This window comes from Ixodes scapularis, unplaced genomic scaffold (assembly GCF_016920785.2).
Source record: "Ixodes scapularis isolate PalLabHiFi unplaced genomic scaffold, ASM1692078v2 PGA_scaffold3__209_contigs__length_174095766, whole genome shotgun sequence".
Lineage (NCBI taxonomy): Eukaryota > Metazoa > Arthropoda > Arachnida > Ixodida > Ixodidae > Ixodes > Ixodes scapularis.
The window spans coordinates 79,968,015-79,984,244 of NW_024609868.1; the positions used below are offsets into that span (position 1 = coordinate 79,968,015).

Below are 16,230 nucleotides of genomic sequence, written 5' to 3' on the forward strand. Positions count from 1 at the left end.
CAAGAACTTCAAGAGGATTGAGTATGCACGCGCCACCTTGGTGCGAACATAAACTATTCGGGTAAGGTCTGTTTGCTGGGTATAGAAAACAAACTGAACTCCAGCTCAGTTCTTAAACATTTTTAAAAAGTCCGAGGACACCTAAGTACTTCTTATGAGTTGTGAATGCGAAAGCATGAACGCCGTTCTTCCGCTCCCTTGGTTCGTCTGCGGCGTAGTGGCGTGGACAGCCACGTTTCGCTACTGCGGAGATTGCTGCCGACGGACGAGCGCGCTCTCTCGTGAAGTGCCCGCGTCGCGCTGAGATCGGCCGTGCAACTTCTCCGGAGTTCGCCCGAGCGGGCTCTGCGCCAGCCGCTCCCTCTTACCGGCGGCCGGGTTGCTGCGTTTGCTGCACCGCGATGGAGAGGGCTTCTCCGGTGGGGTTTTGGGAGCTACGCCGCACGAGAGCCAATCAGAGCCTCGTTCCTTGATGACGCGCGCCAGCCAATGGGAGCCTGTCCATCCGAAAGCGGCTTCACTTCGTTCCATTGGGAAAGGGGCGTTTAGGTGCCGTTTGGCGCGGCTTCAAATCTGATGACGTCGGTTCGCTCCAAGGGGCAGTGAATGCTTTCGCAATAAAAGTAGAGCGAGGAACACATGAGAGGTGAAACTGGGCTACGCGCGGCGCTAGCCGCTCGCCGCTGGGCGCACCAGAGGCGCACCGCGCGGTCTTTTCTGAATCGACCAGATCCGAGCGCCGCGGCGCCGCGAGGAAGTAGCGTAGGGACGCCAGCACCGGTCGCTATGGATACTGCCGTTACGGATACTGCCATGACTTATATTATAACTTGAATCGTGAATAAAAGAGAGATGAAACTGGCAACAAACGGAGTTTTTGCACCTTTAGGGGTCGCGAGGTGGGAAGCTGCGCACCTCTGACATAAAACCATGCTGGCATGCAACTCTCCACCTCCGATAAAAATAGGCAATGCTAAAATAAATTTAGATTTATATTGAGATTGCTCGATCGTGTACTGCGTGGAACAATAAGTGATAAGCGCGTCTTCACACGCCCTTGTTCGTCCCCGGTTTATGACCTCCTTATTTTTCTTATTTTAATTATCAAACGATTGCACCTTGAAATTAATCTTTCGAAGTCCGGGAGCATTGTTTCATCGTTCATGCCGCACCCCCCTGGTACAAAGGCTTTTAGAGTTCCAGGGAAGAAATACGAAATCGAACGGTAATTCACTTTGTCCCTCTCCTCATAGGAACAAACCAGTTATCGCGTACGTACCTTTCAGATGATTTCGCATCAGATAGATCTCGCAACGCACGTACTAAAGTAAAGGACAGTAGGCAAGCTACAGACAATGTCATTGACGTCACGTTTTTTTTCTAACTTCTATTGTTGTTGTTGTTGTTGTTGTTTTTTTCAACAGACGGCCTTTGAGGTGGCAGCATGCCACCTTCTCTCCTTCAGATTTATTACTGATCCTTACCATCATTTCTACCGATAACAAATCCGAGCAAACAAGTGGAGTCACTGACAACTTCGAGGGAACCTCCAGCGAAATTTTGACAGTCAGTGATTTGCCTCAAAATTGGCCAATCTCTCCACAAACATTATTTATGTTTTCTCTTTCTCTCTCTCTCTCTCTCTCTTTCTTTCTTTCTTTCTGAACTTATTTCCCAAATAACGAGTCACGGTAATTTCTTCTTTTTTTTTTCGCCAACTTGTTGAATTTTCGAAATTGTTCCGATAGTTCCGATACGTGACGTTAAATGTTGCAATGCGTGGGCAGTGCAACTTAATTGTTCCCAACGGGTTCCACGAAGTTTAAGGGTGTGTGGAATTAAAGCTAGGGAAAACTCCAGCAAGCAAACCTAACGAAAGGACGCGCAAAACACTGCGTTTACTATATTGCCCGCCACTTGACTTGCAAGTCGTACCTGCTGACACAATTATATTTATGTTATCTGTCTGTACTCATTATTTTCCTCGCCCCCTATACAAAATCTCCACCAGGAGACTTAATGTTAATAAAAAAAATAATATTACAACCTGTGACGTCACCCCGCTGCAGGGCATTCCAATATATGTCTAGGATTAGGACAGCTAAAAAATCGTCCCTTTTAAGAAATGTGAGGCGTGACTAATTATGTGAATATTTCCTGCTTCGTGGTTAGTTCTTCGGCTTTCTTATCGCCTATTGTCGCGATATGATGGGCTGCCCAGAGATAATGAGATGCGAGGGACTTGCCACGCCCTGCGCAAATCAGATGTCGGCTGTAACGAGTAACGAACATAAGCGTGACCGTTCGACGCAGGTACAATTATTGTACAAGCTGTTAAATTTTATGAGAAGAAATCGGCTGTCGTGCTACGCGGACGACATGTGACTTAAGCCGACCTGACTCTATCTGAACCATTATGTCCTAGAAGAAAAAAAAATCTTTTCACGCAATTTGATTTTATTTTACGCCTATTAAGCCACACCGCTTGATTGACAGATAGCATATTTCTAATGTATAGTTAACGTCCAAGTCTCGCGCGCGGCTAAGAAACAGTATAAATTCGACCTTATACACGCAGAGTTGTTCAGCGAAATGGGTGCGGACTACTTCGGAACCAATTAGCTAGGGATTGTACAGCATTGCAGACGTGTCGCTTAAATGTTGCCATACAATATGTTACGTGCTCGGGGTGCGGTAAGTGTTTTCCTTTTTTTCTTTCTCTCGGGTATACTTCCTTTTTTTGCCTAATTATTTTGTTTGTCGCGTCGATAGCGCCTATGGAAGGCGTCTCATTTTATCTACGTCTGTGGCGATCGCGTGTTCTCGGAGGGAATTTCCCCTGCATGGCTGGAGGGAGCCTGCGTCGTAGGAAAGACCGGAGCAGTCGAAGGTGCCCCTTCTTCGAGGCGGCTGCTGAAGGCGAACGTTGTTCCCATGGAAGACGGTTGGGAAACCACCCTACGCACTCGCGGCCGTGCACGCGGTTACAGCTGACCGTGAAACGAGCGTTTGGCTCTGGTTACGCTTAACGTTAGTGGAGAAAAAAAAAAGTTTGTTTGTACCCATTTAGTAGTCTCAGACACAAAAACCGTACCACGTACGACATATGAACTGCAGGAAGAGGCTCCGCTCATAACAACGCCCCGCTCAATGCCCAAGACACATAGACGCAAATGGAAATTTGTTTTGTAAAAGCCAATTAAAAAAAGCCGTTTACAACTCCCTGTAGCGCCGAATTAGAGCGCAGCTCTTGAGGAGGAGGGAAGGGTACTAAGGGGGCAATGACCTCGGACAGGGGAGGGGTCACGTGACTTTGGGGGGGGGGGGGGGGGGTCCCGCTCACGCGGCCTCAAAAAGGGGGTCACGTGACCTCGGGGGGTCACGTGACCCCCCCCCCTCCCCGAGGTCACCGAGGTTCTCGGGGAGGAAGGGGGGGGGGGGGGGGGGGGGGGGGGGGCTCGCAGTTGCGCCGACGCCGCTCAAGCCGGATACGGGCGCCTAAGAGCTGCGTTCTAAAAAATGGCACCAAAGGATGCTGTTTTCTTTCCGTGACATCAGACAAGTATATAGTAAATTCCAAATGAACGCCATTTTTTTTCTTGGATCCCTGGAGTGGAGCTTCTTATCCAGTTTTAATGTTTCAAAGGACTACTACTTACCCTATAAAAAAGGCCGGTGTGTCCAGTCATTGGGCTTTACAGAGGCAGAGCGGTTATTATTCACTAGGCCGGGAAAACGTTTTCACGAGAAATAAAGTCTGCCAACTGATACTGAGCATAACGTAAGTATACGTATGTGAAATGCCGTGCCCAGTGTCACATCGCGGGCTCTAAATTTAGGTCGAATTACTTTTTCATCCTCGCCAGCTGCCGAACTCCCTTTGTATTGATCACTGCAGTGATTGGCTTCCCCAATGCGGAAAAGAAGCAGTGCTAAAGGCAGCGAGGTTCCCTCGACGCTTGCAATCAAGACCGTCAGAGAGAAGGGCTAGGTGTATTCTGCGAATCGCCGCCCGAGAGAAATATGAGGGTGATTTCTGAGCATTCGGAGGAGATTCAAAAAATTTACACCAGCTGATTTTTAAGGGAGTACAGCTGATAAATTAAAATAATGACACATAAGAGGCCGTTCCTTTCTTACAACGAAAACGGAGTCTTTTGAACTTATATTTAAAGTAAGTACCTGTATTCGCTTCGTTTCACATTAGCTCGCAAGCTCATAATAAACAAGTTTAAGGTATGCATTCAGACACTGTGATCCGATGCGTTTGTTCACCGGGAGGAAGCCAGTAGCAACGGCAACAGGAGCTTGAAAATATGCTGGTTCTCCTATTCGTGTTTATAAATAACCAACTGTTTTCTTTTTCTGTTTCTTTTAATTACATGTATCACCAGTATCTTTCTTCTTCATTTTTTTTTTAATGAGGGATTAAATGGCGAGAGCACGTTCATTTGACGTCAGAATATTCTTTTCATTGCCATCCCGAATATTAAAAAAAATTCCAAGGTTATAAAAAATGGTGTGGTCGATCCTTCAGATTATGAAGGCTAATCAATGGAAGAACGCACCGCTAGCTGAAGAAAATATGACCCATTTTCGCCAGCTAGAGGTGCGTTCTTTCAATGATTAGATTCTTTTTTTTCTGGTGTGGTCTATTTAGGCCGACTCCACCCTCCAATCGATAGTGCTTGTTTCCGTCCAGCGTCGAGCGCCCAAGTAGAAAAATTCGGCACGGGAATCTGGGACGCGCGATGGTCGCCCGAGTTTCAGAAAGATCTCCGAGGGCGGGTCGTTGGTATCTCATGCAGCGGAGATGAAGAGAGAACCGGGTTAGGTCTGCGGATATTGACATGCGGATTGAAAGTTAATCCAATTTAGCGGATCAAGAACTGCAAGCGGTACCGACGTGCTGCGAGTACACGTGGGTCGGTTGCCGATCTCCTGTCCTGTGCTCGTGGATTGGATTGAATCACTGCTTGTGACATAAACGTCTCTTCGTCTCCACATGCAGCCGATGCTTGCCACACTGCGCTGAGTGCTTAGTTTCCTGAAATTAGGAATCATTAGCTGGGGATTTAAGGATTTCATTTTCTGAGACGGGACACCCTGTCCAACGAGTAGCCTTCCTGTGGTGCTGCTGCAATAACTTCTTGAGTCACTTCACTGTCAGAAGGCGAACCAGTAGAATCGCTGAAGCTGTGTGGCTCATATAACAAAGTATAAGAGCCGTTTTTAGCTTATTTTTGTTGTAAAACATTAAATTAAGCAATCATTTGTTTCGCCTATGTGCAGGTATCATTATCTCGGTCATCTACCGGTTATCTGCCTGTCTTTACTTCCTGTATCACTCTCGAAAACGCAAATAAAAAAGCAGCCGCATTATGATGAAACGAAAAGCCTATATCTAAACAAAATACAAGAACATACAAATTAACTTAAGCGAAGCTGGCTTAACATGCGATGCTCTGACAGGCGGTCGCAGTTTTCCAGCAAAATCGATATATCGCTTTGAGTTCAAAGATGCCGTTATGGCCTGATCCTTTTTCCTCTAGTTTATTCCCAGCTCGTGAATTCGTATTCGATACTCTTAACGTGCAACGATCGAACACCCAAGCGCACGAATGATCAGCAAGAAGACAGTGTCATCAAACTCTGGACAAGTGAGAAACGGCAGGGATCGTGAGTGGGTGTACATACACTTACGCAAACCGGAAAGACCGCAGCCTTATGATGCGATACTTATCGTCAAGCGCGTCTCCCCTTTAGTAGCGCTGAAATTCGGATGCAACCCGCCGGGGCCGTTGCACCCTGAGGTCGACAATACGGAGCTACGTGCCGCCCGACGTGAAACTCCCTCCGAGTGCCGGCTCTCCCGATCACGTCGTTCATCGGCGCGCGGGCACGTTGCCGCTTCGGGGCTCTCGCTCTCTCTCGAAGAGGCGAGAAGGTTCGAGAGAAACGCAAATCGACGAGGCCTCTTCCTGCAACACGCGCGGAACCGCTGCAACTTGCGTCGCGAATTAATCACCTTCCGGGACGGGCCGCCGACAGCTTCCCGGACAAGGAGTTCCCTGGAAACGAAACAAAACAGCAATAAATGATACCTATGGGCTCTCCCTTGTACCACCTTCCCACCCCCTCCCCCCCCCTCCCCGAACACACACACAGACAAACGCACTCAGAAAAAGGCACATCTTCCTTGCAAGGTTGCTTACATGGATCACTTTCTCTGTGGTGCATATACACTGAAGAGTGAATGAACTTCGCCGATGGCCTGTCTTAACAAGTCTAATCTGGGAGTCTGAAAATGATCCGTAATCATTAAATCATTGTACACATGGTCATTATTATCCCATCGTGCACTTGCGTCGCTGAGACTTCTCGTCCTTTATTTCTTAATGCCAGCTTAGAGTAGCCAATTCGTCTATTCTATTGTCTAGGCATGTCAGCATTTGGCACTCAATTACTAAAATTAATATCGAAAATTCAGTAAATGGTGACAAATAACTTCATTTGTTCTGCTCTTGAATTTACGATCGATTCTGCTCTTTGGTACCGTTTCACTTTTCTCTTTTTCTTTTTTCTTCTTTTTTTTCCATTCACATCAAGAACTGACATGGCTGTAGTAATTACTGGCCAACATTTAAACAAGCAACTATACTTCTAGAATTCTTCTAGAGCAATTACAAAAGAACAATATCAAAATCCTCCCACGCAAGACCGAATGAAAGTAATCAATGAGACTCACATAATTATTGACGTTAGTTCGACTAAAGCAGTCCTAAAATTTCAACCAAGTTCTGAGGGTGGTAGGAACACCTCGCCTCATTTGGCGCTTTAACTCGCTGTCCGGTGACTGCCCCGTCTCGCACGCGTCTTTACAAGAGCCGAGTACTCAATGCGCGACTTACAAGGCTTGACGAAGGAGCCGGCCACACTGAGGCAATATCCGTCCACGAAAAAGCACGTCTTTTCTTCAAGCTGTCGAACAACCTATCGGTGACAACCAATGTAGTAATCATAATTTCCAAAAGTCTTAGGCGACACAAATAACGTAACGTGGCACTCGATTCTCCCACCTCCCTCTGACAAACAACCCCATCGTATTTCGTAACACTCGGCCGCAACGCAACCGCTACTGTCCTTCTATGACTATTGAACTTTCGATTAGCCGAAAAACGAAAACTTCAATCAATCATCAGCATGAAGCGGGTTTCCGACGCTCCAACCGCCGAGTCAATTATCCCCGAAGCCTCACTGCAGTCGTCCCCTCATGAAGGGTCCAGAATAAGCTGTAACGTTACGGGTAAAATTTCGCGTAACTGCAACCTCTGCGTCACTGGGAAGAACCCCTGACCGGGAAGTGCCAATTCAATGAGGTCGACGCCAGGATTGTCAAAGCAGGCACGCGGAATAGATCTTTCCATTTACATCTATCTGCTGGAAGTGGTAAGGACATATATTCACAAGTCGCAGCGTGTGTCAAAAGAGAGTATTTGGAGAGCAAGTCGTCTGCTTCTTGCGCAGGAGTTGCAGTGACGTCAGAACGACGCCGAGCTCTGATTGGCTGTGATCGAAAGGATAGTGTGCAGTCCTCAATTCTAGATGCCATGAGGCCTACCCACTATGTTTATCAATCAGCATGATAAGAGTTCGGCGTTCTGACATCAATGCAACCCCTGAGCGAGAAGCAGACGAATTCGCTCTCCGCATATAGTCACATTAGGTTTACGGTTCTTGGTTCGTAATTTATTATGCTGCCTTCCTATCGGCTAACGCCTGAATGTCATTGGCTGTGGAGCAATATTAGAGAGTGGAGCGATATTAGAGAGCCATGACTGGTGGACACTGCCACCGACCAAGTGAGGAGAAGCCCGGCCAGCAGGCGGCACGTGCTTCGTCGCGCAGGCTTTCCTCCAGTTCCGAAACTACGCGAGTAGGTTCGCCGGCAGATGTTGTGGATTGCACGTTCAACTGTAACAACATCGTCTCCCTTCGTGCCGCCAGTCGACCGAAGCGCTGCGGGCCACGGGGGAGAAAAAAGGCAGGCCCCTGATTGGTGCGCTGTATGCGGCGATCGGAGGAGGCGTGGCCATAGATTGCGCCTTGCACAATTTGAAATTGCAGCTTTCTTTTGTTGACGTGACTGGGCGTGGAGGCTGTGCGGGAGAGGAGGACGAGGGGTGGGGTGGAAGCCACGCTGAAAAGCACTGCTTCCGCCGCCGCTGAGATTCGAGACTTCGTGACTCTGCCCCGAATAGGATGCACTACGCCACCACGATGGTCGTCCCTCCGCCGGGCCTGGAAATCGCCCAGGTAAAGGATTTCGAAACGTTTATTTTCACGCCAAGCTGCGTTTTGTGGGTGTCCGTTGTTTGCATCTCCAAGCGCATGTTTGGATTCCGTGCCTTCGGTGAAGACGAACTTCTTGATTTAGCAGGAACGCAGAACGAAATTGTGGCAGGTATGGCCCCAGGACAGTGAACAGGAGACACCTCAGTCGGCTGGTAGACCTGCTAGATAGCGCGGCTGGTGACCAGAAAGGTCAACATTGGGGGAAGGCCATATCACCGAGCGATCGGGCACAAGCGCTGCGTTACATTTCGGCAGGGCACTCGGACGTTCGAGCTCGAGATCGGGTGCACCGATTGAAGGAGAACTTCATTTTCCACCACCCTGGTACGTGAATGGCGGAAGCAAGGGGGGGAAAAAGCTGTTGCCAGCTGTCTCAGAGTTGCGAAAATTCCGCATAAGATGGCGCTATCTGCCGAATCAAACTCCACATCCCGCTCGGTATTGTTTGTTGAATGAGCGCGACACTTATTACCACGGCGTCCCAGATAACCAGAGCGCGTTGCCCTGCGCTCACTGGCCTGCTTTTTAATTCGAATACTTGGTGCCGTGCGTTTGTCCGAATCTGCAAAAACTACTATCTTTTTTTTGTCTGTTAATGCGTTTTAGTAAATTGTTTCTATGACTCCGATAACGATACCCGATACTCCACCGCCGCCTTTGGCCTTGCATCGTATCGTTATCGGGTGTCGTTATCGGGGGTATCGGAGGTATCGGAACTACCTACTTAAGACTGTCTAACGAAAGGTGCATATAATTTGTTTATCCATCTTTCTTTATTTTTTGTTTTCTTTTTTGTGACCGCGTGCTGTCGGCATCGGGTGCTGAAAAGAGTCGAAAGAATCGAGAAAGGGAGGAAGGACAAAACAGGAAGACAGAGACGCTAGCCTGGGTAAGTGCTCCGGTTGGCTACTCTGTACTGGGGGAGAGAAAAGAAGAGCAATATTAAAGCATTCTATAATAAAGTCCGTTGCTTGTGCCTTCTGCTTTCTGAAGTTACTTTTCGGAAGAAAGCTTCTTGGTTTACAAGAAACGCTTCGCCCATTAAAGTTACATAACTTCAATGTTTCGTTACGTTTAGTACACTTTACATTCGTGTGTCTTTAATAATAATTGTACAAAGGGTCGCCTTCGGTTAGAGTAGTGATGCTAAATCAAGTAAAACGAATTAAAAGTGAAACATAATAATACCTTTATTTTCCATCACAAGGCCTACTCGGCCAAGGCTTTCCATATTAAAGACATGTTTCACTCACTCCATCACAAGTACTGCATGAGACACCGGGATCCCCTGTGTTCAACTTAACAGGCAAAAACCAGAGCATCCAAAACGTTTTACAGTTCACAACAAATCACTCGTTTGTGGAATACCAATACAACGCTAAACTAATTATGATAATAAAAATATATAAATTACGCGCGTAGAAATTAACCAAACCTAATACTACAAGGTAATGAGATTCGCGAATGATGTGTTCGAATTGAAGACATATATATGTGTCAAATTAATCATTTAAAAGCTTCTATTGGATTATCCAAATTTACTGAGCACCGTGTTCATGTGAAGGTGGAAAACTTCCATTTGCAAAACGCCGTTAATTAGATTATGCATTTCCAACTTCTATGTAAACACAAAGTATACCACGGAATGTCTATTTAACATGTATTACGATTTTAAGCACGAACAGTATTATATAAACATATTTCGACTGTGTCTAATCCAGCGGCCGCAACAGTCACCATATGTACGCAGCACACCTAAAAAAACTACAATAAAAATATATTAAAAGTATACGTTCTTTACAAAAATATATTTCCGCGTGCTCAAAGTATGCGGGGTGACCTAAAAAAATATTTGCAGTTTATTGCTTGCTTTTTGATTGAAAAAATAAACTACGTATCGCCGAATGCTCATTCACCGTCCAACGGTAGCGTATGCCCGAACCGGATGCCGAAACTTCAGCACTAACCGTTATTTTATTCACATATTATCGGTTAAAAGTTTCCTAAAATTCTAAATGGGAAAAATGCTGCCGTCGTAGCTCTCTAATAGATGGAGCTCTGTGGCGCCAGTTCCCGAAAGCGGGCGAAAATTGGCCCCACTTTCTCCTTCAAATTTTCAGAAAATCACTTACAACTTCGAGAAAGGCAAAGGTTCGTGCGGAAACTTTGGTATTTGGTTCCGACTGCTCGCGCTACATTTGGGTGGAGAGTGAGCGTTGGCGGTGCGTTGTTTATTTTGTCCGTGGAAAACAAAAACCCACACACACTAAATTATTTATGGGTGACAACTCTGTATTTTACACTGCTTTTCACGTCAAAAAAAAATGAAGTTTTGCACATTGTTCTTGACAGACTTCGTATAGTGATTAAGATTTTGGTCTGTTCTAAATGGTTTATATGTAGAGCGCAGATACTCTTAGTACAGACTTTGAGGTGGATTATGACTGGAGTCTGTTCTAGCCAGTGACACGGACGGGTCGTGAATGAATATTAGAAAAAAAATTACGTCTTGAAAGTTTAAATTTTTTGAAAGGCGATAATTTTGTTTTTCTTTGAGTTTCATTGTTGGTCATCATCACTGCACGCTCTGGATCATACGAGACTTTCAAGGCACCTAGCCCGATGACAAAGATAGATGGCACCACTACCGAACCAAAGCCACGTAATGTCCGAAATAATGACGGCTGTCGAAAAGCCGCTATAATGGAATATTGAACTATACTTACAGACTCCCAATGTAGTCCAATATATCCGTATGTGTCTTATAAAAGGATCTGTAATAAGCGAAGTTGGCTCAATGGCATAGACAGGAAGATTAACCAAACTTCGCAAATTGGTATGCTGTAATCGAATGTCTGCTTTAACCAGATGTGTTGTAACGAGGTCATTTAAGATTTGGTTGTCGGATAAAGAAGCGATGCTTTTGGCGCTTGAAGCGTGTTCGTTTGACAAGAAAACACACATCTAATCTAAAATGCAGCTGCATATATCTTAATTCTTTACATAAAGGAGAAAAGCAGTAATGCATGCTCCGCGAGGAGTCGGGCTTTTTTTACTACGGCTTTCGAGGTGAAAGACGGTATAGGTACCTTGTTTTGTTTCGTAAGATGGCCGTCCGGCTCCACCCCCGTTTATTTACGTTGCCGTTGCGAACGCGTACCATGTGCGATCGTAGACACGCTGTTCGGACGAAAGGCGGCAACGTAATTAAGCTTGTGACGGGAATGCCTGCCACTAATGGACTGGGGCAGCGCTTAGCTTTAGGCCGTGCCAGAATAGTCCTGTGGCGAAAGAAGAGGACGTTCCCGAGGAAGTTGTTGCTCGCGACTCGGGGGCCGCTTGACGTGACACTAAACGATTACCACCTGCCCATTAACATAATTACTGGCCGGTGTTATCCGGGAAAGCGATCCCGGTCTCTCTAAGGTTGTTTGTCTTCCCGCATCTTTTACCACGTGACTTGTGCGTATCTACGGGTTCGCGAGTCGACGCTTGTTAATGCGTCCAACGTTCGTTTTCCGTGAGATTCCTTTCTTTCTTTGTTCTCGGATTGTAAGAGTTTCTTCGTGAAACGCGACTTTTAGTTTCGTGGTGAATGACACCGACACAGGACGGCTTCAGAATGCTTATCGGTGGTAATTGTCAAGTCGTTTGAATCAAGAAGTGTGTAATTATGGCTCACATCCTCCCTTTTTACAAATAGGCTCCGGGGACGTTTGAGTACGTCGACAGGTACAGTCGGCGAAGTTCAAGTCATCGTCTTCAAGCGTAGTCATTTATGCTCACTATAGCGCAGAATAGAGACACAAAATGAGCTGTGCTTAGAGTATCGGCGCTCCCTCCCTTAACATTGTTGTGGGCGCCGCCATTTCGGTGCCTGTGTAAAGCAGACGCAACTGCCGATCGTCATGATTCAAAAGTGCGACTTCCTCAGCATTAGATTCGGTTTTAGGAAGCTCATGTAATATTGCTTTTTCTGTTGCGAACTGCTTAAAAATTTGCGGACGACGGAAAAGCGTTTCCTGTGATTTCAGATAAAGCTTCAGATAACTCGCAGCCATGATTTTAAGCCATAATACGGCCAAGTGTCGTTATTCTGAAGCGTAGCCTATTTAGTGGCACTAGCGCAGAAGAATCACCTTAGAATGTTTTTCATTCAATCGTATCTGATAAAAAATATTGGGGATCCCACCGCAGTGCAGTAGTGATATGTCTGCTACGTTCTTTACACTTCTAGTCAAATACGAAAAGTACCGACGTCAAGAAGTAAATATGTTTAGAACCCTAGGCTATAGGTGGCGCAAGTTACCGCCCGTTATAAATAGTACAGCCGTTAGCACCCATCCATCCAACCATCCATGTGATACATGCTGGTGGCATAGTAAAAACAATTAAACTGGCGTTCGTTATCACCAGTGAAAGCATTAAATCGGTGGTTATAGGGCAAATACTGTACATATGTTACGTCGAAGAAAATGGACAAGGACGAAAAGTCGGTTCGCAAGGATCCTACGAGCTCGTTTCAGTTAGATAAGTCACAAGTAACCAACCATGAAAACATTGCACGCGTTACTATTTGTGTATACATTTTTGATTTTCTGACGTGGTCGTGGCTTTTAATGAGGTACAGTACACCTCGCCGGTTTTGGTAAAAGGTCAGCCGAGTCAGGTCCTTGTCGCGAGAATCTATCGAGCTTTAGCAACTAACTAATGTACGCTTCAGCGTAACGACACTTCCGCCATCTTGGTGCTTACAGTCCTGTGTTGTCTGCTATCTGGAGCTGAATATGAAATCCCGGGAAAAGGTTTTTCGTTATCTGAGCTTCTCGACACCATATATCTCGAACCCGGAAAGTTGCATTTTCAAGTCATCAATCGTTCATTGCTTCTGCTCTGCACTAAACACAAAAAAAAACGCCCACAAAAAAAAAATGGAAATGGGGTGTTAATACTCTAAGCGTGTGGCTTATTTGGTAGTTCTGTACAGTGATCTGTCCTACGAATTCTATTAACTTCTTTTCTGCTTGTGCAGTATGTCCTCTGTATTGAACCATTGAGTTCTTCTGTCAAATGTTCATCTTAGCTGTTCATAATGCGCTATGAGCTTATGACACTGTAGCAGCTCGACCGCCCAAAGCAGTCAACAACCAATAGTAAAAATACGTTTAAATAATTGGACGTTTTTTACAGTACTTTTAGCTTTGTTAAGCCCGAAGCAGGAGTGAAAAATACAAGTGAAACAACTTTAAAAAAAAGGAAAATGCTATACAGTGTTAAAATAGTATAAGAAACCCATTCCCACCAACATGGGCGTTAAGGGACATGTTGTGACCATCTTACTATCTAAACGAAGTACATAAAGCATACTCAAATTCGTAAATGGAGTGCAGAGCAACAACGAAACCTGGAAGCCTGTTTTACAGATTTATCGGTACAAAAACAGAAGAAAAATCAGATTCTTTAAAAATGTTTATGCGGGCATCGATTGCGACGAGAACTTTTGGATGATTCGGTCGCTCTGAGCAGTTACTGACCAAGAACGAATAAAACAAACTCGGGACGAAGGTCGACGGACATTACTTTTAACTCAGCAACGACATGAATGAGCTTAAAAAAGCACACGCTGCAATTCGGAACCGTCAAAGGAAGGAAAGAAAGTTTCTTGCTTTAAATATTGAAAAGTTTTCTCTTTTTTTTTTTTAGTTTCTTTTTTTTTTCTTGAGTAAGTATTGTGTAGCGAGTAAGTTCCTTGTTTTATTGAGAAAGTTTCTTGCTTTAAATATTGAGAATTAATTGTAAATGTTCGAGAGATTGACATAAACTCGGAAAAACACTTTTAGCCTCTAGCAAATTCATCTAATGCGACAAACTTGGGCGCAAAAGTGGCACATAACAACAACGTATCTTTTTTCAAGAAAACGAACATGAACGCATGGAGAGACACACTTCAAACGTTTTCAAACACTTCATGGCGTTGACTGATGAGAAAAGGTAAAATAAATACATTAACCGGGCGCACGCGACTCCCTCGGGCTATTTTCTCTATGTGAAGGTGATGAGGAAGAAAACAAGTCAAGGAGCGAGTACGGCAGCAGAGTACATTGACAAATGTCTGGATGACGGATAGAACATTATAAGTGGAAGGTGAGAGAGAGCAGACAACTTTGTGCGTTCTGTAGGGGCTAAGGGGTTGTGATCATAAACGATCCATGCAAACAGAAGCGCACGTGTTGCCGACGTCAAAGCCTATACGATTCGACGTCGGCGAACTCCGAAAGCAACGTTCACTCGTCCGTGGTTATTTTTATCCATTCATATATTTACTTTTGCGTAGCAACAATAATACAAGTCGGCCGTTTAGTACTATTTAAAGGTATGATCCCTAGTGTATAGTTCTAAGAAAATTTTGAAACTTTAAAATATTACTATTAGTAAAAAAATGCAATTAAAAGCCACTAAAACGCACTTTGATTGCCACTAAAATACAATTTAAAACGCGTCAGCACCATCTAAATCACGTAACAAAGCCCGAAAACACACAGGTGCAAGCCGGGTGCATGGACGCGAAATATGAAGCCCCCGAGCAATTTGTCATCAGTCAGGTTACCTTCTACTTTGCAATATGCAATCCTGAATGGGTTGACAACCCTACAAACAGATAAAAATTATGTTCGTCATTAAAAGGTATATTCATTTCAAAATCGTTTATAATGTTTCCAGTGACGTAAAGAATGACCTTCCTTCATCCGCGCTTAGCCCGGCTACACAAACGACGAATTTACCTATGACAAAAGATTCCCTCCGCATAAGAAGCCCAAGCCCAGAAAATACCCGTTCTTACGGGCTATAAAAAAACATCCCATAGATATTACTGAACTCGGATTGCCATTGGAACGTGATACCAACCGCCATTCGCATCGATCGAATTGATTAAAAAAAATATCAATGAAAGCAGTTCCGACCGTATCGCTGGACAATGCCGCGCGGGAGCTTCTGGAACTGTTTCACGCAGAGACAAACTATTTCATCTGACTTCCACTTCCTTTGACGCGAGCGGGCATCCGCGGTATGATTCCAAATGCACTGATAAGTTATAACCATACAAATTTGAAGGAAACTCCATAGCGTTATCGGGCCCCGTTCGCATCGCCTTCTCATTCGCTTCCCATGCTCTTGCTGCAAGCGAGCAGGAAGTGCGGCGGACATGGCCTCGGCTGTTGTAGCGTGTCTGGCTCGCTACTGAAGGGTCGTGGGTTCGAATATCCCGCCTAAAATTCTTCACATTTTTTTTAAGCCAATTAAATTACTTTATAAAGTAACATCATCTGAGACATGCCGCGACCTTTAATTCGCATTACATGTCATGTTTTTTTAATCCCTTTCATTCCACGCGTGACGTCACGTGAGCGTTTTTGGTTATTTGAAATTCCCGCGCGAGGTCACGTGGCTGTGCCGTCATGACCAATCAGGATTTTCCCGCCACCGGCGCCGGCTTTTCTGCGACACGAGGCGTTAAAAAGAATATATATCAACGTCGGACAGGACATTTTGTGTCCCTACTACAGTGCCTAGAGAGCGCGTCTCCGACTTCCTCTGACGTCATTTACGATCCTGTTACAATCATGGCGGTGGCGCGCAGCAGCGAAGGCGAATACCGCCGACGACTTTTCTGTCGTGGTTCGCACCCCAGCTTTAAAAGTCCACAGAAGCTTCTACAGCAACGAGTTGGGACGCAGCGACACCTGCGTTCGCTCGCCTTTTTCGCGAGCATTTCAATGACCAACCGTCAGGATCGGGGACACCTGACAGCGTGACACGTCGGTATCATTGGAGGCAGACTACTATGCCCGAAGAATAATAGCATCGAGACGCGTT

General features: G+C 45.4%; 1 protein-coding gene across 3 annotated transcripts in view; it reads left to right on the forward strand.

Moving 5' to 3' along the window:
- LOC8051690 overlaps nucleotides 1-16,230 on the forward strand; it is a 224,587-nt gene that overhangs the window by 125,825 nt on the left and 82,532 nt on the right. For 2 of the 3 annotated variants that reach the window (XM_042292505.1, XM_040498671.2), the window contains exon 1: nucleotides 8,246-8,316. The exons of the other annotated variant lie outside the window; for it this stretch is intronic. In XM_042292505.1, the coding sequence (XP_042148439.1) occupies nucleotides 8,263-8,316 (54 nt within the window). In that variant the 5' untranslated portion in view covers nucleotides 8,246-8,262. Of the gene's footprint in view, nucleotides 1-8,245; nucleotides 8,317-16,230 lie in introns of those variants that run through there. 3 annotated transcript variants of the gene reach the window in all.